This window comes from Sorex araneus, chromosome 3 (genome assembly GCF_027595985.1).
Source record: "Sorex araneus isolate mSorAra2 chromosome 3, mSorAra2.pri, whole genome shotgun sequence".
NCBI classification, from domain to species: Eukaryota; Metazoa; Chordata; class Mammalia; order Eulipotyphla; family Soricidae; genus Sorex; species Sorex araneus.
Window position 1 is genome coordinate 152,494,339 of NC_073304.1, and position 17,343 is coordinate 152,511,681.

The 17,343-nt window shown below is 47.4% G+C and overlaps 1 protein-coding gene across 1 annotated transcript; it reads left to right on the forward strand.

Moving 5' to 3' along the window:
• The first annotated feature begins 9,618 nt into the window (after positions 1-9,618).
• ENSA (endosulfine alpha) lies at positions 9,619-16,956 on the forward strand. The gene is made up of 4 exons (XM_004618073.2): positions 9,619-9,809; positions 11,625-11,750; positions 13,652-13,818; positions 16,250-16,956. The coding sequence occupies exons 1-4, from the start codon at positions 9,753-9,755 to the stop codon at positions 16,263-16,265; spliced, it is 366 nt and encodes a 121-aa protein (XP_004618130.1). The 5' UTR covers positions 9,619-9,752; the 3' UTR covers positions 16,266-16,956.
• The last annotated feature ends 387 nt before the right edge of the window (positions 16,957-17,343 follow it).

Below are 17,343 nucleotides of genomic sequence, written 5' to 3' on the forward strand. Positions count from 1 at the left end.
GCTACACCTGAAGTCTCTCAAAGCTACCACATTAAAGTTGGAGAACAGATCTATATTTCATTGCTTACTCATCATCCATTCAAAATAATCCAGTGCTTGGGCCAGAGTGATAGTACATCAGGGAGGGCGTTTGCCTTGCATGCAGCTGACCTTGGTTCTATCTCACGCACTACATATGGTCCCCAAAGTCCTGCTGGGTGTGATTCAAAACCAAAATATACCCCCCCTCCCCCCCCCCCACACACACACGTGCTCGTGCACGCATTTCAAGTGCTTATCAATTAACTGGCACTTAGCTATGTGCTAACAATGTAAAGTGGTATAGAGTGCCCAGGGACATGGCTCAGTAGCCATGATCTGCTGTACATGAAATAGGCTACTGTCCCATCCCTTGCACTCTTCCACATCATTACCAAGTGACTACCGGGGTGATACTAAGAACCCCACCAACAATGTGTGAATCCTGAATCTCCTCACCAGCAAAGGAGAGAAGGGACAGGACAAACACATAGAAAAGAGTTTTAGCTTCTAGAAGCACCATTTAAGGTGTATAGATCAGATATTTTGTGGTAAATGTTCAAATAGAAGTGTAAACAATATTTGGGAGCATAAAGAAGTAACATTCTCTCTGGAACAGCCGGAAAGAGGTGGAGGAGTCATATTTATTTATAGTAGCTTTCATGGGTTGAACACATTTTTGAGAGGTACTATGGTAACCAGTTTATATATTATTCATTCCTCACAACAGTAACAGACTCTATAAGGTTATTTAAAGACACCTGAAGATGGTGACTTTGCCTGAAGACACAATGTACACAGCACATGCAGAAGTGCAGCCAGGCATTTAGTGCTGAGGTTGTGATTCAGTGATAGAGCCTTTCAAGTTTGAAGCCCTTTGTAGTTAAATTCTAAAAAAATTCTCCTCTCCCCCCTCCCCACCCTCTCTCACTGATTCTTGGCACTGCTTGGAGACCATATACAGTACCAGGGATCAAACCCAGGTCAGCCTTGTGCGAGGCAAATGTCCTACCCATTGTACTATCACTCTGGCCCAAACAGTAACCAAATAATGTTTTGTAGTTTTACTTTTGTTTGGGGGGAAAGAATGGTTTGGGGCCACAACCAGCTGTTTACTCCTGGCTTGGATCTCAGGGATCATTCCTGGCAGGCTCAAAGGACCAAAGCTGGTACCAGGGATTGAATCTAGGTTGGTAGTGTGCAAGGCGAGCACCCTACCTGTTGTACTATCTATGCAGCCTGTCACAATTTTTATTTTGTTTTTTAAGGTACTGTCTGTTTAGCCTCTGTCATAAATTTTATTGTTTTTTAAGGTTTTTTGTTTGTTTTTTTGGACACATGTGTCAGTGCTCAGGAGTTACTCCTAGCTCTGCACTCAGGAATTATTCCTTGTGAGCTCCAGGGACTATATGGGATGCTGGGGACTGAACCTGGGTCAGCTGTATGCAAGCAAACATCTTCCTTGCTGCACTATTGCTCTGGCCCCTGTCTGCATAAATTTTAAAGAAACCAATCAGGCCTGACTTCTTGTTGAGAGCTGAATATTTTCACTCATTGGGCGCCTTCCCAGCATATTTTACCACTTCATTCTCATATCTTCACTTAAAGTCAGTCTTAAAGACTTTCCAGTTTGAGGAGTAAGAACTGATGCTATGACTGACATGGAAAATATTATATTCAAATGTTGTTTTCTCTAGAGGGTTTTCTTTGGAGGGACTGCACCCAGCAGTGCTCAGGAGCTATTTCTGACTCTGCCCAGGGATCACTCAGGGGGCTCAAGGGACAGGAACGTCTGGGGTAAAACCAAAGTAGGTGACATATGAGGCCAGCATCCCTACCCCTGTACGACCCCTCCAAACCTATTCAAATGATTTGTTACATGCTAGAATTTTCTGAATATGTGTGCTTTTCACATTTATCTGGATTTCCAAAAGAGGTAATTTAAGAGAATTGATTAATAACAGAGTAAGAAATGCAGAAAGGAATTTTGGTGGATGGAACAGAAGAGGTGCCAGAGCAATAGTTTGTCTGGTTGACCAGGTTTAATCATTGGCACCACATATGGTCCCCTGAGCATTGTCAGAACACATCCCTGAGCACAGAGACAGGAGTAAACCCTGAGCACTGCTGGATGTCCCCCACCCAAGAAAAGAATAGATTCAAACCATTGACTACATAATGTTTTTTTGAATTAGCACACAATTTTTAACTCATTTATTTCTTTTTTTTTTTTTTTTTGCTTTTTTTTTTTTTTTTTTTTTTGGGTCACACCCGGCAATGCACAGGGGTCATTCCTGGCTCATGCTCTCAGGAATTACCCCTGGCGGTGCTCAGGGGGACCATATGGGATGCTGGGATTCGAACCCGGGTCGGCCGCGTGCAAGGCAAACGCCCTACCCGCTGTGCTATCTCTCCAGCCCCCTAACTCATTTATTTCTTCATTGATAGTTTCCTTATGTAAAATTGAACTCCTGACATTGTTTTCCTTAACCTCTTTTTTTTTGGGGGGGGGTCACAGCTGGCTGTGCTCAGTGCTTATTCCTGATTCTGTGCACACGGATCACCCTTGGTATTACTGGGGGACCATAGGAACTACTGTAGATTGAACCTGGGTCAGCTACACGCAAGGCAAGTGCCTTGCTATCTGTATTAAAACTGGCTCCCTCCCCCCAATTATTTTAACTACAAACACAATAAATTAAAGACCAGGTGTCATCATAATAGTCCGAGTTTAGTTACTATGTTGTCTGAAATATTTCTTGATCAGCTCAGCCAAAAATGGTCCTTAAGCATTTACAAATAGAACTTATTTGGTGATCGTCATTGCTGCCATACAAAGTGGTGACTTAAATATACCTGATGTCTTCAGCTCATCTCCAGCACTGTCAGTTGCCCTGGCCAAACTTCCTTCTTCATAGTTAACCTCTAGAGTTCCAAAACGGGTGACTTCACATTGATTACACCAACATCAGGATTTTTGTTTTTTCAGTTATGCCTTATTGTCTGAACTGGAGCTACAGCACAGCGGGTAAGACGTTTGCCTCAAAGTCAGTTCATGTTCCAGCGCCACCTCATTCTCACCACTCATCAATCTCATTCTGTCTTTCCTATAGCGTGTAGATACCCTGTATGTAGGAACTGACAAACCAACTTTGCCTTATTATCCTCACACTGTTCCTTACCTGTCCTTTGCCTGGTTAACTCTGGCGGTTTTTGTTTTTCCCTGCATTCTCTGAGAACCAGTAGTTACTGGCCAAAGCAAACACAGCCTGCAGATTGGATTTCAGATTCATACCTATCTCGGGATGTTTCTGTTTTGAATCATTGCTATTTCCTATATTTTCTCTAGACTCGCCATTACATTCTACTTATTTCTCAAAAAATAGATCTTAGGGGCTAGAGCGATAGCACAGCGGGTAGGGTGTTTGCCTTGCACGTGGCTGACCCGGGTTCAATTCCCAGCATCCCATATGGTCCCCCTGAGCACCGCCAGGAGTAATTCCTGAGTGCAGAGCCAGGAGTAACTCCCGAGCATTGCCGGGTATGACCCAAAAAGAAAAAGAAATACATCTTAAAAAACAAACATCAGGACCCCACAGAATCTTAATCAATTTTTTAAATTAGAATAAAAATATGTAACAATTTCAACTTTTTTTTAAAAAAAGGAAGAAAAACAAAGCTGGGGGCCAAAGCAGGCAGGGATGGTGCTTGCCTTCACGCCGCTGCTGTGGATTTGATCGTCGCACTCCCTGTGGTCCCTTGAGCCCAATAAGAGCAACCCCTGAGCACAGTCAAGTGTGGCCCAAAACCAAAACAAAAGAGATAAAGGAAGGAAAGGAGGGAGGAAGGGAGAAAAGAAAGAAAAGAGGAAGGAGGGGAGGAGGGCCAAGAGCAATAGTACAGCAGGTAGGGCGTTTGCTTTGCCTGTGACCTACCCAGTTTTGGCCCCGCCCACACCCCAGCACCCCTAAGCCCAGTCAGGGTAAGCACCGCTGAGTGTGAACTCCCCAAAGAAAAGGTCAAAAGGAAGGAGCGAACCCATTCAAAATCTCTCACTCTTCAGCTGCCAAAAACCAACCTACCTCTGTCCCTCGATTTTAATTATATCATCCTTTATGTAGATAATCAAAATTTTTTTTTCTTTTTGGGTCACACCCGGCAGTGCACAGGAGTTACTCCTGGCTGCACTCAGGAATTACTCCTGGCGGTGCTCAGGGGACCATATGGGATGCTGGGAATCGAACCCAGGTTGGCCGCGTGCAAGGCAAACACCCTACCCGCTGTGCTATCGCTCCAGTCCCAATAATCAAAATTTTATGTCAGAGTTTGTTCTTTTTTTGCACCACACCTAGCAGTGCTCAGGGCTTGCTCCTGGCCCTGCACTTAGGATTGCTCCCAGCAGCTCTGGAGACAAGTGGTGCCAGAGATCAAACCTGGGTCAGTCGCATGCAAGGCAAAAGCTCCGCCTGCTCTACTATCACTCTGGCCCTGGTTTTAGGTTTTTCTCTCAGTCAATTGCTACCCCTTTTCTGAAAGTAGTTTGCTTATACCCACAATAAGAAACACTGTTGCCCCCTCTTCAATTCATTGCCTTAATTCTTCTTTGCTTCACTGTTGAGCATTGCTACCACCTGCCCACTCTTTAAGTACTTGCAATGTCAGGCTGGAGGAACTGTACAATGGGTAGGGCATTTACCTTGCATGTGACCAACATGGGTTTGATCCTTGGCATCCCATATGGTCCCCTGAGCAAATCCAGGAGTCATTCCTGAGTGTAGAACCAGGAGTAAACGCTGAGCATCGCTGGGTGTGATGCAAAAAAAAACTTGTAATGAACTTTTGTCCCCTCCATTTTGTTTTTGGGGTTTTTGACATATGTCTTGGAGAGCCCAGCAAGCTACTGAGAGTATCCCGCCCGCATGGTAGAGCCTGGCAAGCCACCCGTGGAGTATTCGATATGCCAAAAACAGTAACGATAGGTCTCATTCCTCTGACCCTGAAAGAGCTTCCAATCATTGGGGAAGACAAGTAAGGAGAGGCTGCTAAAATCTCAGGACTGAGTGTAATAGAGACGTTACTGGTGCCTGCTCAAGTAAATCGACAAACAACGGGATAACAGTGATACAGTGAATATTTAATTTAATATAATTTTTAACCAAATTCACACTGGTTTATTTTTTCTTTTAATTTTTTTTTTTTAGTGAATCACCATGAGACAGTTACAAAGCTTCCTTTCATGTCATGTTTGAGTTTCAGTCATACATGATCAAACACCCATCCCTCCACCAGTGCACATTCTCCGCCAGCAATGTCCCCAGTATACTCCTGCCCTTTTCAAATCCTCCCCCTGCCTCTACGGCAGACAATTTCCCCCATACTCTCTACTTTTGGGCATCATGGTTTGCAATAAAGACACTGGGAGGTCATCACGTTCGGTCCTTTATCTACTTTCAGCACACATCTTCCATCCCAACTAATTCCTCCAACCATCATTGACTTAGTGATCTCTTCTCTACTCCAGTTGCCTTCTCCCCTAGCTGAGACAGGCTTCCAATCATGGAGCAATACTCCTGGTCCTTGGATGTCAGTCTTATATTATGTTATTTTATATTCCACAGCCAGGCGCGGGCAAGAGACCTTCTGCGTCGCTCTCTTCCGGGAGCTGGCTTTTAAGAGTCTCTTGCCCGCGAACCTGGCTGTCTTCCCCGGAGTCTCCTCGGAGGGGATGGGCTCCAACTTCCCTCCCCACCCCGAGCAGAGCTCCCAGCAGCTGAAGTCCTCCGGAGCCTAGCCACAGCCATGCTCAAGGCCCCTCTCCACACGTTCAGACAAGCCTCACGCATGAAAGAACCAGCAAAGGAACCCAGGTGTATGGGACCTGGGGCTGAGCCCTCCAAGGCTGCTCAGATTGGGACTGGGCCTTCTCTGCCCAGATTTCCCATCTCCCAGTAGCTAGGCAGTCACACCCAGAGACTGCCCCCAGCGCCGTGTAATCCTGTCAACGGCCAGCATCCAGAGACTTAAAAGCCAGCTCCTGGAAGCACACAGCTGCTACTTCTCCCTACTTCTCCCTCTGGGAGAATCTGGCAAACTACTGGGAGTTTCCTGCCCACATGGGAGAGCCTGGCAAGGTCCCCATGGTATATTAATATGCCAAAACCAGTAACAAGCTGGGTCTCATTCCTCTGACCCTGAAAGAGCCTCCAGTATGGCATCGTTGGAAGGACGAGTAGAGAGAGGCTTCTAAAATCTCAGGGCTTGGACGAATAGAGATGTTACTGAGTTCGCTCGAGAAATTCGATGATCAACGGGATGATGATGATGATGATGATGATGATGATGATGATGATGATAATCCACAAATAAGTGCAGTCATTCTATGTCTGTCCCTCTCTTTCTGACTATTTCACTTAGCAGGATATTGTCCATGACCATCCACCTATAACCAAATTTCATAAATTCATCTTTCCTAACAGCTGCATAGTATTCCATTGTGTAGATGTACCAAAGTTTCTTTAACCAGTCGGCTGTTCTCAGGCACTCAGGTTGTTTTCAGATTCTGGCTATTGTGAGCAGTGCTGCAATGAACATACAGGTGCAGATGTCATTTCTACTCTGCTTTTTTGCACCCTCAGGATAAATTTCCAGAAGTGGTATCATGGGGTTATACGAAAGCTCAATTTCTAGTTTTTGAAGGACTGTCTGTATTGTTTTCCAAAAAGGCTGGGCCAGTCGGCATTCCCACCAACAGTGAAAGAGCTTCCCTTTTCTCCCCACATCCACGCCAGCACTGGTTGCTTTTGTTCTTTTGAATGTGTGCCAGTCTCAATGGTGTGAGATATCTCATTATTGTTTTGATTTGCATCTCCCTAATGAATTTTAATTTCATTTTTATAAGTTTCACAATAATTTATTACATTCAATATTCCAATACCAATCCCACCACTATTACACCTTGCACACCACTATTATTTCAAATTTTCCCAACCACCACCCAAGCCTCCCCAATAGCAGGTCCTAAATAATTTATGCTGTATTTCTTTTTATGAATAACTCTCTAAAAATGATTAAAAAAAAGTTTGCCTTAGAAGAGTGTGAAGATTGTTGTACCTCAGCCTGGAGCCACTGAGCTGTCCCCTCCATTCTGACTTCACATTCACACTGGTCCTCTCTTTCTTGTCTCTTGCCAACTTTCCTCGAGTTGGGGCCTCTTCTACTTTCTCCTTTGGTGATCCCATCTATTCTCACAATTTTCATTTGTGAGAAGAGGTTTACATTCATATATTTTCTTCTTCTCCCAAACTGAAGCTCTATATTCCTAGAATCCTAACATTTAAAATATAGAGATTTCAAAGGTCATTTTTCCTAAGTCTCCATTACTTGGATATTGTCCACAAATAGATCTCAGAGCAATAGGAGAGGGGTTAAGGCATCTGCCTTATATAGGGCCAACCCCATTTGCTCCCTGGCATAGAGCATGAGCCAGGAGTAAACCATGAATGACACAAATTTAAAATATCCCCATTGTCCCTCCAAAAGTCATTGGTTTTACATTGCAGACCTCATTCTCTGCTTCAGATCCCATTCCCAAACTGACTGTTCTTCAGTTTTGTTTCTATAAACCCATGAGGCACATGGGTTTCCTCAATCCCAACTGCTAGTTTAGTAGATTTTCAAAGACTTTCTCAATTAGGTTCTGTTTTCTATACTTCATTATACTTCTAATTTAAATCTGAATTACAATGACCTAGAATATTGCCATGGCCTGGTTCTATTGGCCACCTGTAACGTCTTTCTGCTTGAATTCTATTAATTACAATCAGAATAGTAATCTTTGATTTTTTCCCTAAAAATATTAAATATTTCTCCTGGATTACTGAATTAGTCACAGATCCCTTACCCTGCCATCCAGGCCCTATGTGTTCTGGACACAACTGTTTTTCTATCCTTCTTGATACCCATAGCTTTGAATACCCTCCCTCCACCCTTCTCTCCTTCCCTCCTTCATCCTTCTTCCCTCCTTCCCTCCCTCCCTTCCAACCTTTCCTTCCTACCTCTGTCCAACTCTTTAATTCTTCAAAGCTTATTTCACATAACTCTTGGTCCTAAATACATTTTTTAACCTAAAATAAAATTTTGTGATATCTAAGTCTTGAGTCCCTTCAGACTTTGTTAGCACTCATTTCTCAGTGTTGGTAGATAAGCATTGCCCCCCGCCCCTTTTTGGTCTTGTATGATAACAATATGCATACTCCAGAGCTTCTCATATGTTTCTATTAGAAGTACACTTAATTATACAAAAAAATGAGCAGACAGCTTCAAAGCCATCTGCCACAAGAAGCTGACTGAAAAAATGTATCACAATTTATTGTTACAATGTAATTGGTATCAGACTAACGATTATTTTTTATATAAAATGCTATGTTGGGTCTGGGATATGGCTTAGTGGCAGAGCAAATGTTTTGCATGTTAAGACTCTGGGTTCTATCCAGGCACCAAAAAACACATTTTAAAACTTTAGGCTTGTTCTTTCAAGCCCATGTACTACCTTGAACACATATCTTAGCTTCCTCTCTTTTTCCACTCTGGGGAAACCTGTGCATTCTTTTGAACACATAATCCTCTTTCATTCCCCTCATATCTTTTTTAAGTAAATTTCATTCAATAAAAATTATCTTGTTTACTTCAAAAAGATACCTTAAAAAGGGGTTGGAGCAATAGTCCAGTGGGTATGGCACTTGACCTGCATACAGCCTAATCATGTTTGATTCCTAGTACCCCATTTGGTACGGAATGCCAAGCCAGGAGTAAGTGCCTGGTGCCTGGTGTGGACCTAAAACAAAAACAAAGACAAAAATTTAATATAAAGAATGAAAGCTGTGTTTTTAACTAACACTTCAAGAATATTTGTCTCTTGAATATTGTGAATTTAGAGTACATATAGCATTACTGTGAAAATCTCACATGCTCTAAGCTTGAGCTTCCAAGGACAGGAAAGACAGTCTTAATACATGTTTTCCTTGTAAAACGAATACAGCACAGCTACTGACTCCAAATGCACAAGAAATACTATTGAACTGTGATCTGTATTCACTAAGTTTGCAAATACCTAGAACTGTGCTCTATGTTTTAGGCTTAGTCTACATTTAATGAAGTTTAGCAAGTATAAAACTAAATAGAAATTATAAAATAGAAGACACATCAGTGACACATAGGAATATTCTGAAGCTCATTTTGATTTCCAACTTATTTTCTGGATAGATTTTTTTTATAACAGTGAGCAAAGCTTAAATATTGAAAATAAAAGATCTGCATCCTTTAGCTCTACAGCTTGAGACTCAGCAACGCCTCCAGAGCGCTAAGAGGTGGAGCCGAAAAAAGTCTAAGCAAAGCATAGGAAAAAAAGCCAAAGCAAGTAGCACCGCCTCACAGACTTCCAATTGGGCTTTGTGGCACCCTTTCTTTCCCTATTGGTGCTTCAGTTTGTCCATCGTCTTAGTGGCGCCCACCTCCCCCTAACACCGATTGGCGAATCGTTACGTCATTGTCTCGTCTTCCTCATTCCCATTGGTTTTCATGAGAAGGGGCGGTCGCAACGTCACAGGCAAGGTCGCCATTTTAACGGAGCAACCCTAGTGACAGGAGCTGAGCGCAGGTTGTCCGGTCCCCCCCTCCCCCTTCCCTTCTCCAGCTGATTTCCTGGCTCCCCTACTGTCCGCATTCCCGGCCCCGCCATGTCCCAGAAACAAGAAGAGGAGAACCCTGCGGAGGAGACCGGAGAGGAAAAGCAGGTAAAGTGGGTGCGGGTGGGCAAGCGGGGGTGATCGTGATGGGGCGGGAGACGGTCTCGCACCTGTGCCGATTGGTCGCCATGGCCCCGGACTCCGCAGGGGTTGGCCGCTTCTTGCGTCACGCAGGGTGAGCGTGAACGCGACTTGCTGCTCAGGTTTTGGTTGGTTGGGCCTCCTATCAATCAGGGCCTTCCCCTTTCTGATTGGCTGCTAGGCCAAGCGTCATGGTGCGCTGTGATTGGCTGAGCTCTGGTGCGAGGCGGGTGTTTGGAAAGAGTGGGTGAGCGAAGGGGGTTGGTGGTCCTGACTTGAGAAGTGTGTTATTCGCTTCGCAGAGGTCAGTGACCCGACGTCGTGCCAGGGGCCTCGCCCTAAGCCTCGGAAAGATGCAGGTGGTGGTGAAGACTTGTAAATAGCAGCCCTGGGGGACGGAGAGGAGGGATAATCTTTCTGGTAGTCGCTGGCGACCACTTCCCCGGGTCCCCGCGGGGGGACCACGTTCAGACTCGGCAACCGTGGGGGCCAACAGAGAAAAAGAAAAGAGAAATAGAAACGTTTCAGTAAACTGTTTCAATATTGCAGTGCCAGGGATTGAGCCTAGGGAAGCATGTGCTGTGCCCTTGCTCCGAAACGGCTTTCTCGTAGAGAATGATGGGGGTCAGACGTAGGGATCGCCGGTTGTGCGAAGCCGGCCCTGCCCCGGACGCCCGGACTGGGACTGACCGTTCGCCCCGCAGTCCCGGCACACAGGCCAGCTGAACCTCCGGTTGGGGTTTGTATTTGACCCTTAACTCCTGGACTCAGGGCTTAAGGAAATACACTGGTGTCATAGTTTTGCTGGGCTTTCTAGGGAGGGAAACATTGCACTAAAGAATTATAAACGCTACAGATTGACCTTATGTAGGTCCTTAGAAAAAGTCACCAAATGAAAGGTCAGCCGGCCCTACCGAGAGAAGAAAAAAATGATAACCTGAGAACCCCTGCAGCTCACTCAGCTCTTCTCATGCTCCCCAGATTAACAGCGCTTATCTTACTATGAGGGGAAGGTGCTGGTTTGTTTTCTTTTTTATTTTTTGGTTTTTGTTTTTTTTTTTTTTCGGGCCAAAATGGATGGGTAGATACTATTGAATTTACTGTATTATTTCATTTCCCCAGGGTTAAAAACTCATTGGTGTACCTGTGACCTTTGGGAGACGAAGTCTATGGAAATGCTGAAGCAGTGGTTGGGTGGTGATAGGGCAACAGGGCCTGGACCTAGGGCCTCTGCAGAGACACTTGCAGCTGACAGCAGGGCTGAGGGAGGAGGCAGCAGCTAAGCAGAATCCCCCGGGAGCTCCACTTAACCTGTAGTGAATGTTAAGGAACACCAGCAACTCTTCTCATCTCGCAGTCCGGAAGCTCTGGCTGGCTCTGGTCTCTGCCTTTTCTTGCTTCTGTGCTGAGTGAGCCATGTCTTGCCCTGGGATTACAGCATTGTCACCTTTAACCGGTACTCCCAGGTCACCCAGATAATTCTAGGGCATAGGCAGTGTGCAGAGCTGCTGGTCTCCTCGTCATGCAGTCATCTGGAGCTTTAGGGATTTGGATTGGAACAGAGTCTAGCTTTATGCAGCCACTTCCTTCCCCCTGCCTCAGATGGAGCCTAGGTTTCATGCATGCAAGGCCTATACTTTGCCACTGCCAGGCCCAAGGTTCAGCTTTAAGAGACAGTAGAGATAGCACGTTAGCGAATAGGTGGATCAGGGAAGGGTTATCAGATATTAGAGGCACTCATTTCTCAGTCTGTCATTCTCTTGGCCTGTTTGTTCCCTTTAGGACACACAGGAGAAAGAAGGTATTCTCCCTGAGAGAGCCGAGGAGGCAAAGCTGAAGGCCAAATACCCCAGCCTAGGACAAAAGCCTGGCGGCTCCGACTTCCTCATGAAGAGACTCCAGAAAGGGGTATGGACCACCATCTCGTACTTCGGAACTAGAGTGCGTGTTAAGAGACGCTCCTGATGGCTGAGCTGGAGGTTTGGCAGGGCTGGAGAGGAATGAGAAACTTGTGAAGAGCAAAGGGCAGATCATGGTAATCCCCGATGCAGTGTCAGCTTCCTTCTGGCCTCCCCTGAGGAAATCAAGACTGGACAAAGGGGCAGGAGGGTTGGGAAGGCAAAGGAATTAGGAAGGGACATTAGTGGCTGGAAGGCCGATAGCCCCATGTGTGCACTTGCCTGTTTAGTTGATGAGAGTGTTAGGATTCTATTGCTTAAAACCAGAGCTATATTTGGGATGTGTCATTTCAGAAAAAGATCAAACTTTTGCCCTACAGATATCCTCAGTTTGAATGGTGCCTTTTTTGGACTTAGCACTAGATATTAATCACACTTCCCCAAGAGTTTTCTCTTTGCTGCCCAGAGTGGTCTACCTGGTTAAGGGAGGATTCCCTTCACATCGGGTCTAGTGATCCCCATCAAGTCATTGACCCAGAGAACATGTGTTGGGGGTGCCTAAGAGCGAGTGGGAAAGAGGCTGTGAGGGGCATTGGCTCTGGAGTCCTGTCTCCCTGCTGGTGTGGTAAATTCGCAGCTACCTCCCTGTGGCTCGGCGGCCGTGGGCGGGCTGCCACAGCTCTGGAACATGTGTGGGAGTGGTGGGAAGCAGGCAGAGCAGATTTGCCGCATGAACAAGCCCAGATTCTATTCATGGGCTGAGAATCATTTTTTGTTTCGAGGTTGCTGGCTTGAAGTTGCTGTCATTGCTAGGACGGCACCCAATTAACCCTTCTCTCAGTTTCCCCAGCACCACATGTACATTAATATGTCCTCAATAAGTCTTGCTTATGAATCAAGTCAGTAAAGTTAACCATTCTGTGCTAATGGGGTGACGAGGGAGGTAGATACAGAGGAGATAGGGACCAGCCGTAACTTCAGGAGTCTGCTTTGAGGGAGCCAGGTGGATAGCGCAGGGGTTATAGTGCACGCTTCGCATGCAGCCAACCCCAGTTTGATCACTGCCACTGTGCCAAGATAGTTCTTTTTTTAATTTACATGTAAATCTGATACTTTTTGTGGGAGGGTGTGGGGGTAGGATAAGACTTGCTCTAGAAACCAGAAAGAGTATTGGAGTTAGGTGCTCGCCTTACGTGTGGTGACCTCATTGTGATCCTGGGCACCACATATGCTCCCTGAGCACCTCAGGTGCTTTGCATGCAGTTGACCCTGGTTTAATCTCTGACAGCATATGTGAAATATGAGCACTGCCCAGGAGCCATCCTTGAGACAGCCAGATGTGATCTAAAACAAACCAAGAGACCTTTTACTCTAACCTGAAAACTTTGCACCTGAAAAGGTTTGGGAAATCTGGGAAGAATACATAAATACATGTAATTGATACTGAGCTCTGTGTTCATGAAGTTGAGCTGGGAGGAACACGTAGAAGTTAGTCGGGCCTGGAGAGATAGCACAGCAGGTTGGCGCTTGCCTGGTATGTGGCCAATATCACATATGCTGAGCTCTAAACCCCGCCAGGAGTAATTCCTGAGCACAGAGCCAGGAGTAATTCCTGAGCACAGAGCCAGGAGTAATCCCTGAACATCACTGGGTATGGCCCTAAACCAAAATAAATAATTTTTTAGAAAAGTTATTCTGGAACAAATATAAATACATGTAATTGATCCAGAGCTCCTTGTGTGCGAAGTTAGCCTGGGAGGACACATAGTTCCTATAGTTGATCCAGGGTTCTGTGCGTGACATTAATCTGAGAAGACTCAGGCTGCTTGTGGGCAGAGTTCGTGAGGGATGTTGTCTCCTTGTGCGCGAGGCCGGAGCTCCTAACTCACCTGACCCCCTCTTGTCTCTCAGCAAAAGTACTTTGACTCAGGAGACTACAACATGGCCAAGGCCAAGATGAAGAATAAGCAGCTGCCCAGTGCGGGAGCAGACAAGAACCTGGTGACTGGCGACCACATCCCCACCCCACAGGACCTACCCCAGAGAAAGTCCTCGCTCGTCACCAGCAAGCTTGCGGGGTAACTGGACCCCTTCTCCCCTTCCTCACCCACTGGACTTCTATATGTCGTAGGCAGGGCTGGAGCGGGCTCTCAGCAGATCTTCTCAGCTCACTCGCCAGCCGTAACTGAGAAGGTCAGGTGGTTGAGAAGCACCCTGAGTTCATTTATTTCCACACCCTCCCTGAACCCAGGTAGGAACCCAAAAGCAGGAGACTAGGATTGGAGGATGATATACCTTCTTTTTTCCCTTTTGTATAAGAAACTGAGGTGTGCATTGTGCATCTGGAAGAGAGGCCCTGGAGTAGCTTAGATGAAGCGCAGGGGGGGTCTGACAAGCCCCGTGCCTGTAGACTGGCCGAGCCGGGAGCTGTGTGTCTGTGCCCCTCAGCGTCTGTCCCTCCAGGCTGCTGTCGTCCCTGTCTTCATTCAGACAGGGGTGGAGGAGCCTCCAAAGGAAAGAGCAGCTCATTGTCCTAAAGGACAGTGCCCTCTCCCCCGTGCCGCCATTGTCTCCCTGCACACTCTCCCTCACCTGCCTGGGGAGGCTCTCGGGGGCTGGACAGCACTGACGGATTGCGCTTGCTCTCGCAGAACCCACCCACTCCCCAGGTCGGGTCAGGCTGTCTCTGGATTTCTAGCTTCTCTGTAAAATAGAGTTGGCTGCAGACTTAGTTGGTTCTGAATCTCCAATCCAGCTGAAAAACGCTGCTATTCATTGTACCACTAAAGGTGAGAATGGCAGCGGTGCCCTGCAGAGAGGGGCACAGGTGAAGGCTGTAGGAGAGCGGGAGTTGACGCTCTGGGTGGAATAGACTAGGCTGTATAGACTCAGGCCCGAGGCCTCAGTAACACATTGGGGCTGGAGGGTAGAAGCTTCTAGCCTCTGCCTCACTCCCGTCCCACAGTCCTGGGGTAGCAGCCAGCGGTGGGCCACGGAGGACAGGCTCAGGTCTGCACCTTTGGCGCAGTCCCAGGCGGGTGTGTTGGCAGAGAAGGAAGAGAGGGAGGAGCTGCAGGAGCCTCCGGGGCCTTCCTCCTGCTGGGCTGGAGCAGCAGGTTCCAGGGATGATTCACCAGGCAGGAGCCACTCCGGAGAAGACGGAGTCAGGCACGGGGACGGGAGGGGAGGGCTTGCAGCTGGCCAGTAGTTTCTAGGAGGTTCTGGTTGTTACTAGCTTGGCCTGAATCTTCCTGACTGCAGTCCCCCAGGCCATAGTGAGAGCAGACTGTTCAAGAGGGTACAGTTCCGTCCCTGTCTCTGCCCTGTCACCTCAGAGTCTGATCTGCCAAATACTGGCCCAGTGACAGTGGCCCGGAGATGTGCAGCCTCTGTCCTGACCGGCCATTCCCGTCTCAGGCTCTCATTCAGACTGGACAGGAAGGGATGGCAAGAGCAGGGTTCCCAGGTCTCCCTCCCCCCTGCCCCTGCACCCACCCTGTAACTGTATAGAATTTGTGTGTTTTGCTCCATTCCTCATGCTGTCTTCTGAGTCCATGTGAGAAGGGGAAAATGCCAACACCCCCTAATAGTCTCCTCAGTTGTCCCGGCCATGTTGTACATAGATATGTCACATGATTATATATATAAATATATATATAATTTTGTACGTTTTTTTCATCTTCAATCTTCTCAGAGTTTGTACTTTTTTTTCTTTTCTGTCTGAGCTGCTTTCTCTATTGGCCAGTTTGAGTCCTTAGGACTAAGGTCACAGCAAAACACAGGGAAATGGGGGGGGAGAAGGGGAAAAAAACTTCGGTCCTTTCCTCTCCCACCTGTCATCTTCATGACGCAGAAAAGAAATAAACTACATTCCTGTTTGCCACCTATTTCAACAACATGAAGTAGACTCTGTGGCAAAAAAAGGTCATTTCCAAGGGGCTAGAGAGATAGCACAATGGGGTAAGTGCTTGCCTTTTGCATGACTTACCCAGGTTCGATCCCCAGCATCCCGTATGGTCTTTGGAGTCCACCAGGAATGATCCCTGAGTGCAGAGCCAGGACTAAGGACTGAGCACTGCCAGGAGTGGCTCAGAAACAAACAAACAAAAAAATTAAAGTCATTTCCAGAGCCAGATTACATTGAATAAGCCTCAGTGGTGTGTGTAGTCCGGCCCAGAGCTCCGGTCAGTTCCTTGCTGTCGGGCCCACTGCTGCTAGCGGCTCGGCTGTCCTGGAAACCAAATCTGCATTGCCCGAGACTCAGCAGCAGAAGCCTTGCAGACCTCTGGTTATTTTGATCTTGTCTAAACTGTCTTTGTTCTCATGGTTGTATCCAAACAACAGAACGCATCTTGTTTTCTAGTTTGTTGTACATGCAGTCAGACTGGACTGCTCCCCTCCCTGTCTCCCTAGATGGATGGGGCGAGGACGGGCAGAGGCGGGGCTGGAACTGAGGCGTCGTCCCTTATTACTTGACAGTGTTTCTTTTTCTTCTGTGTTCGTCCACAGCGGCCAAGTTGAATGATGCTGCCTGGGGCCCCACCAGATCCTGAGACGCTGTCCCCCCTGGCTCCTGTGCTGGCTCCTGCCCCCCTTATTTTTGCAGCCAGGGGTGATGGGGGGCGCGGGGCGGACTCAGGCCGGGGAGGTGAGGCCCTGCCTGTTGGCGCCCCGGCACTGGAGCCCCTTGGGCTGAGCACCAAGACCTTGAACCTTTTTTGTTTCACCTTTTTTCCAACTAACCATTTGGAGAAACCTCAGTGGAATTCTGGGTGGGGCGGGGGTGGGGGGCGGGAGGACATGCACTGGGCCTTGGAGTCGATGAAACCGTTTCTGACTCTCCTTAGCCATATTTAGGGGCTGGAGTTTGGGGAATAGACGGAAGACGAAGGCATCTCATTGAGCTCTGTAGAAACACGCCCCGCTGGCCTCTGTGCCTGGGAACCTGGTGTCAGAGGAGAGGACTTGTCAGCTAACTGGCCAGGAGCGCGGCTCCTCTGGTTCTGCAGAGCATGCCGAGATTGCAGTGTGAACTGTTCATTAAAAAGGAAAACAAAGTGCTGACCTTGGAATAGATTTGCTGTGGGGTGAAGGGCAAGGGCAGTGGTAGGGGGAGGGGCCATGAGTGTGGGGAGCCCCACAGAGCCCAGGGAGACATTTTTCAGTTTTGGAAATTTAAAAAAAAACCTGCAGGAAAACCCAGCTCAGAAAGACTCTGAAGTGGTTGGTGTGTTTTATTGGGTGTGGGTAGGGGAGGCCCTTGGGGGAGACCCCTCCTAGGGCTGGGTAGGGGTGTGGGGTTCAGACCAGACGCTGCTGCCTTCCCATCCCTCCCCTTCACAGCTCATGCAAGAGGTGCCACCCTTGGGGTTCAACTCCAAGCAGACCTGTGGCATTTGACCCTAGTGGTTTGTTGGCACCTATGGCTTCAGACAAAGGACAGTCCCTCCTTCCCATTCAGGCTTCCTCTCACAATGCTTCTTGGGGCCATAGCACATGCCCAGAACGGACATGGCCTGAGTTGGCCCCAGCACTACGTGCCGAACCCCCTTCCCCTCTACCACATACTTGAGTGTCCCCAGCTGTGTTGGAGCTTTTGCAGG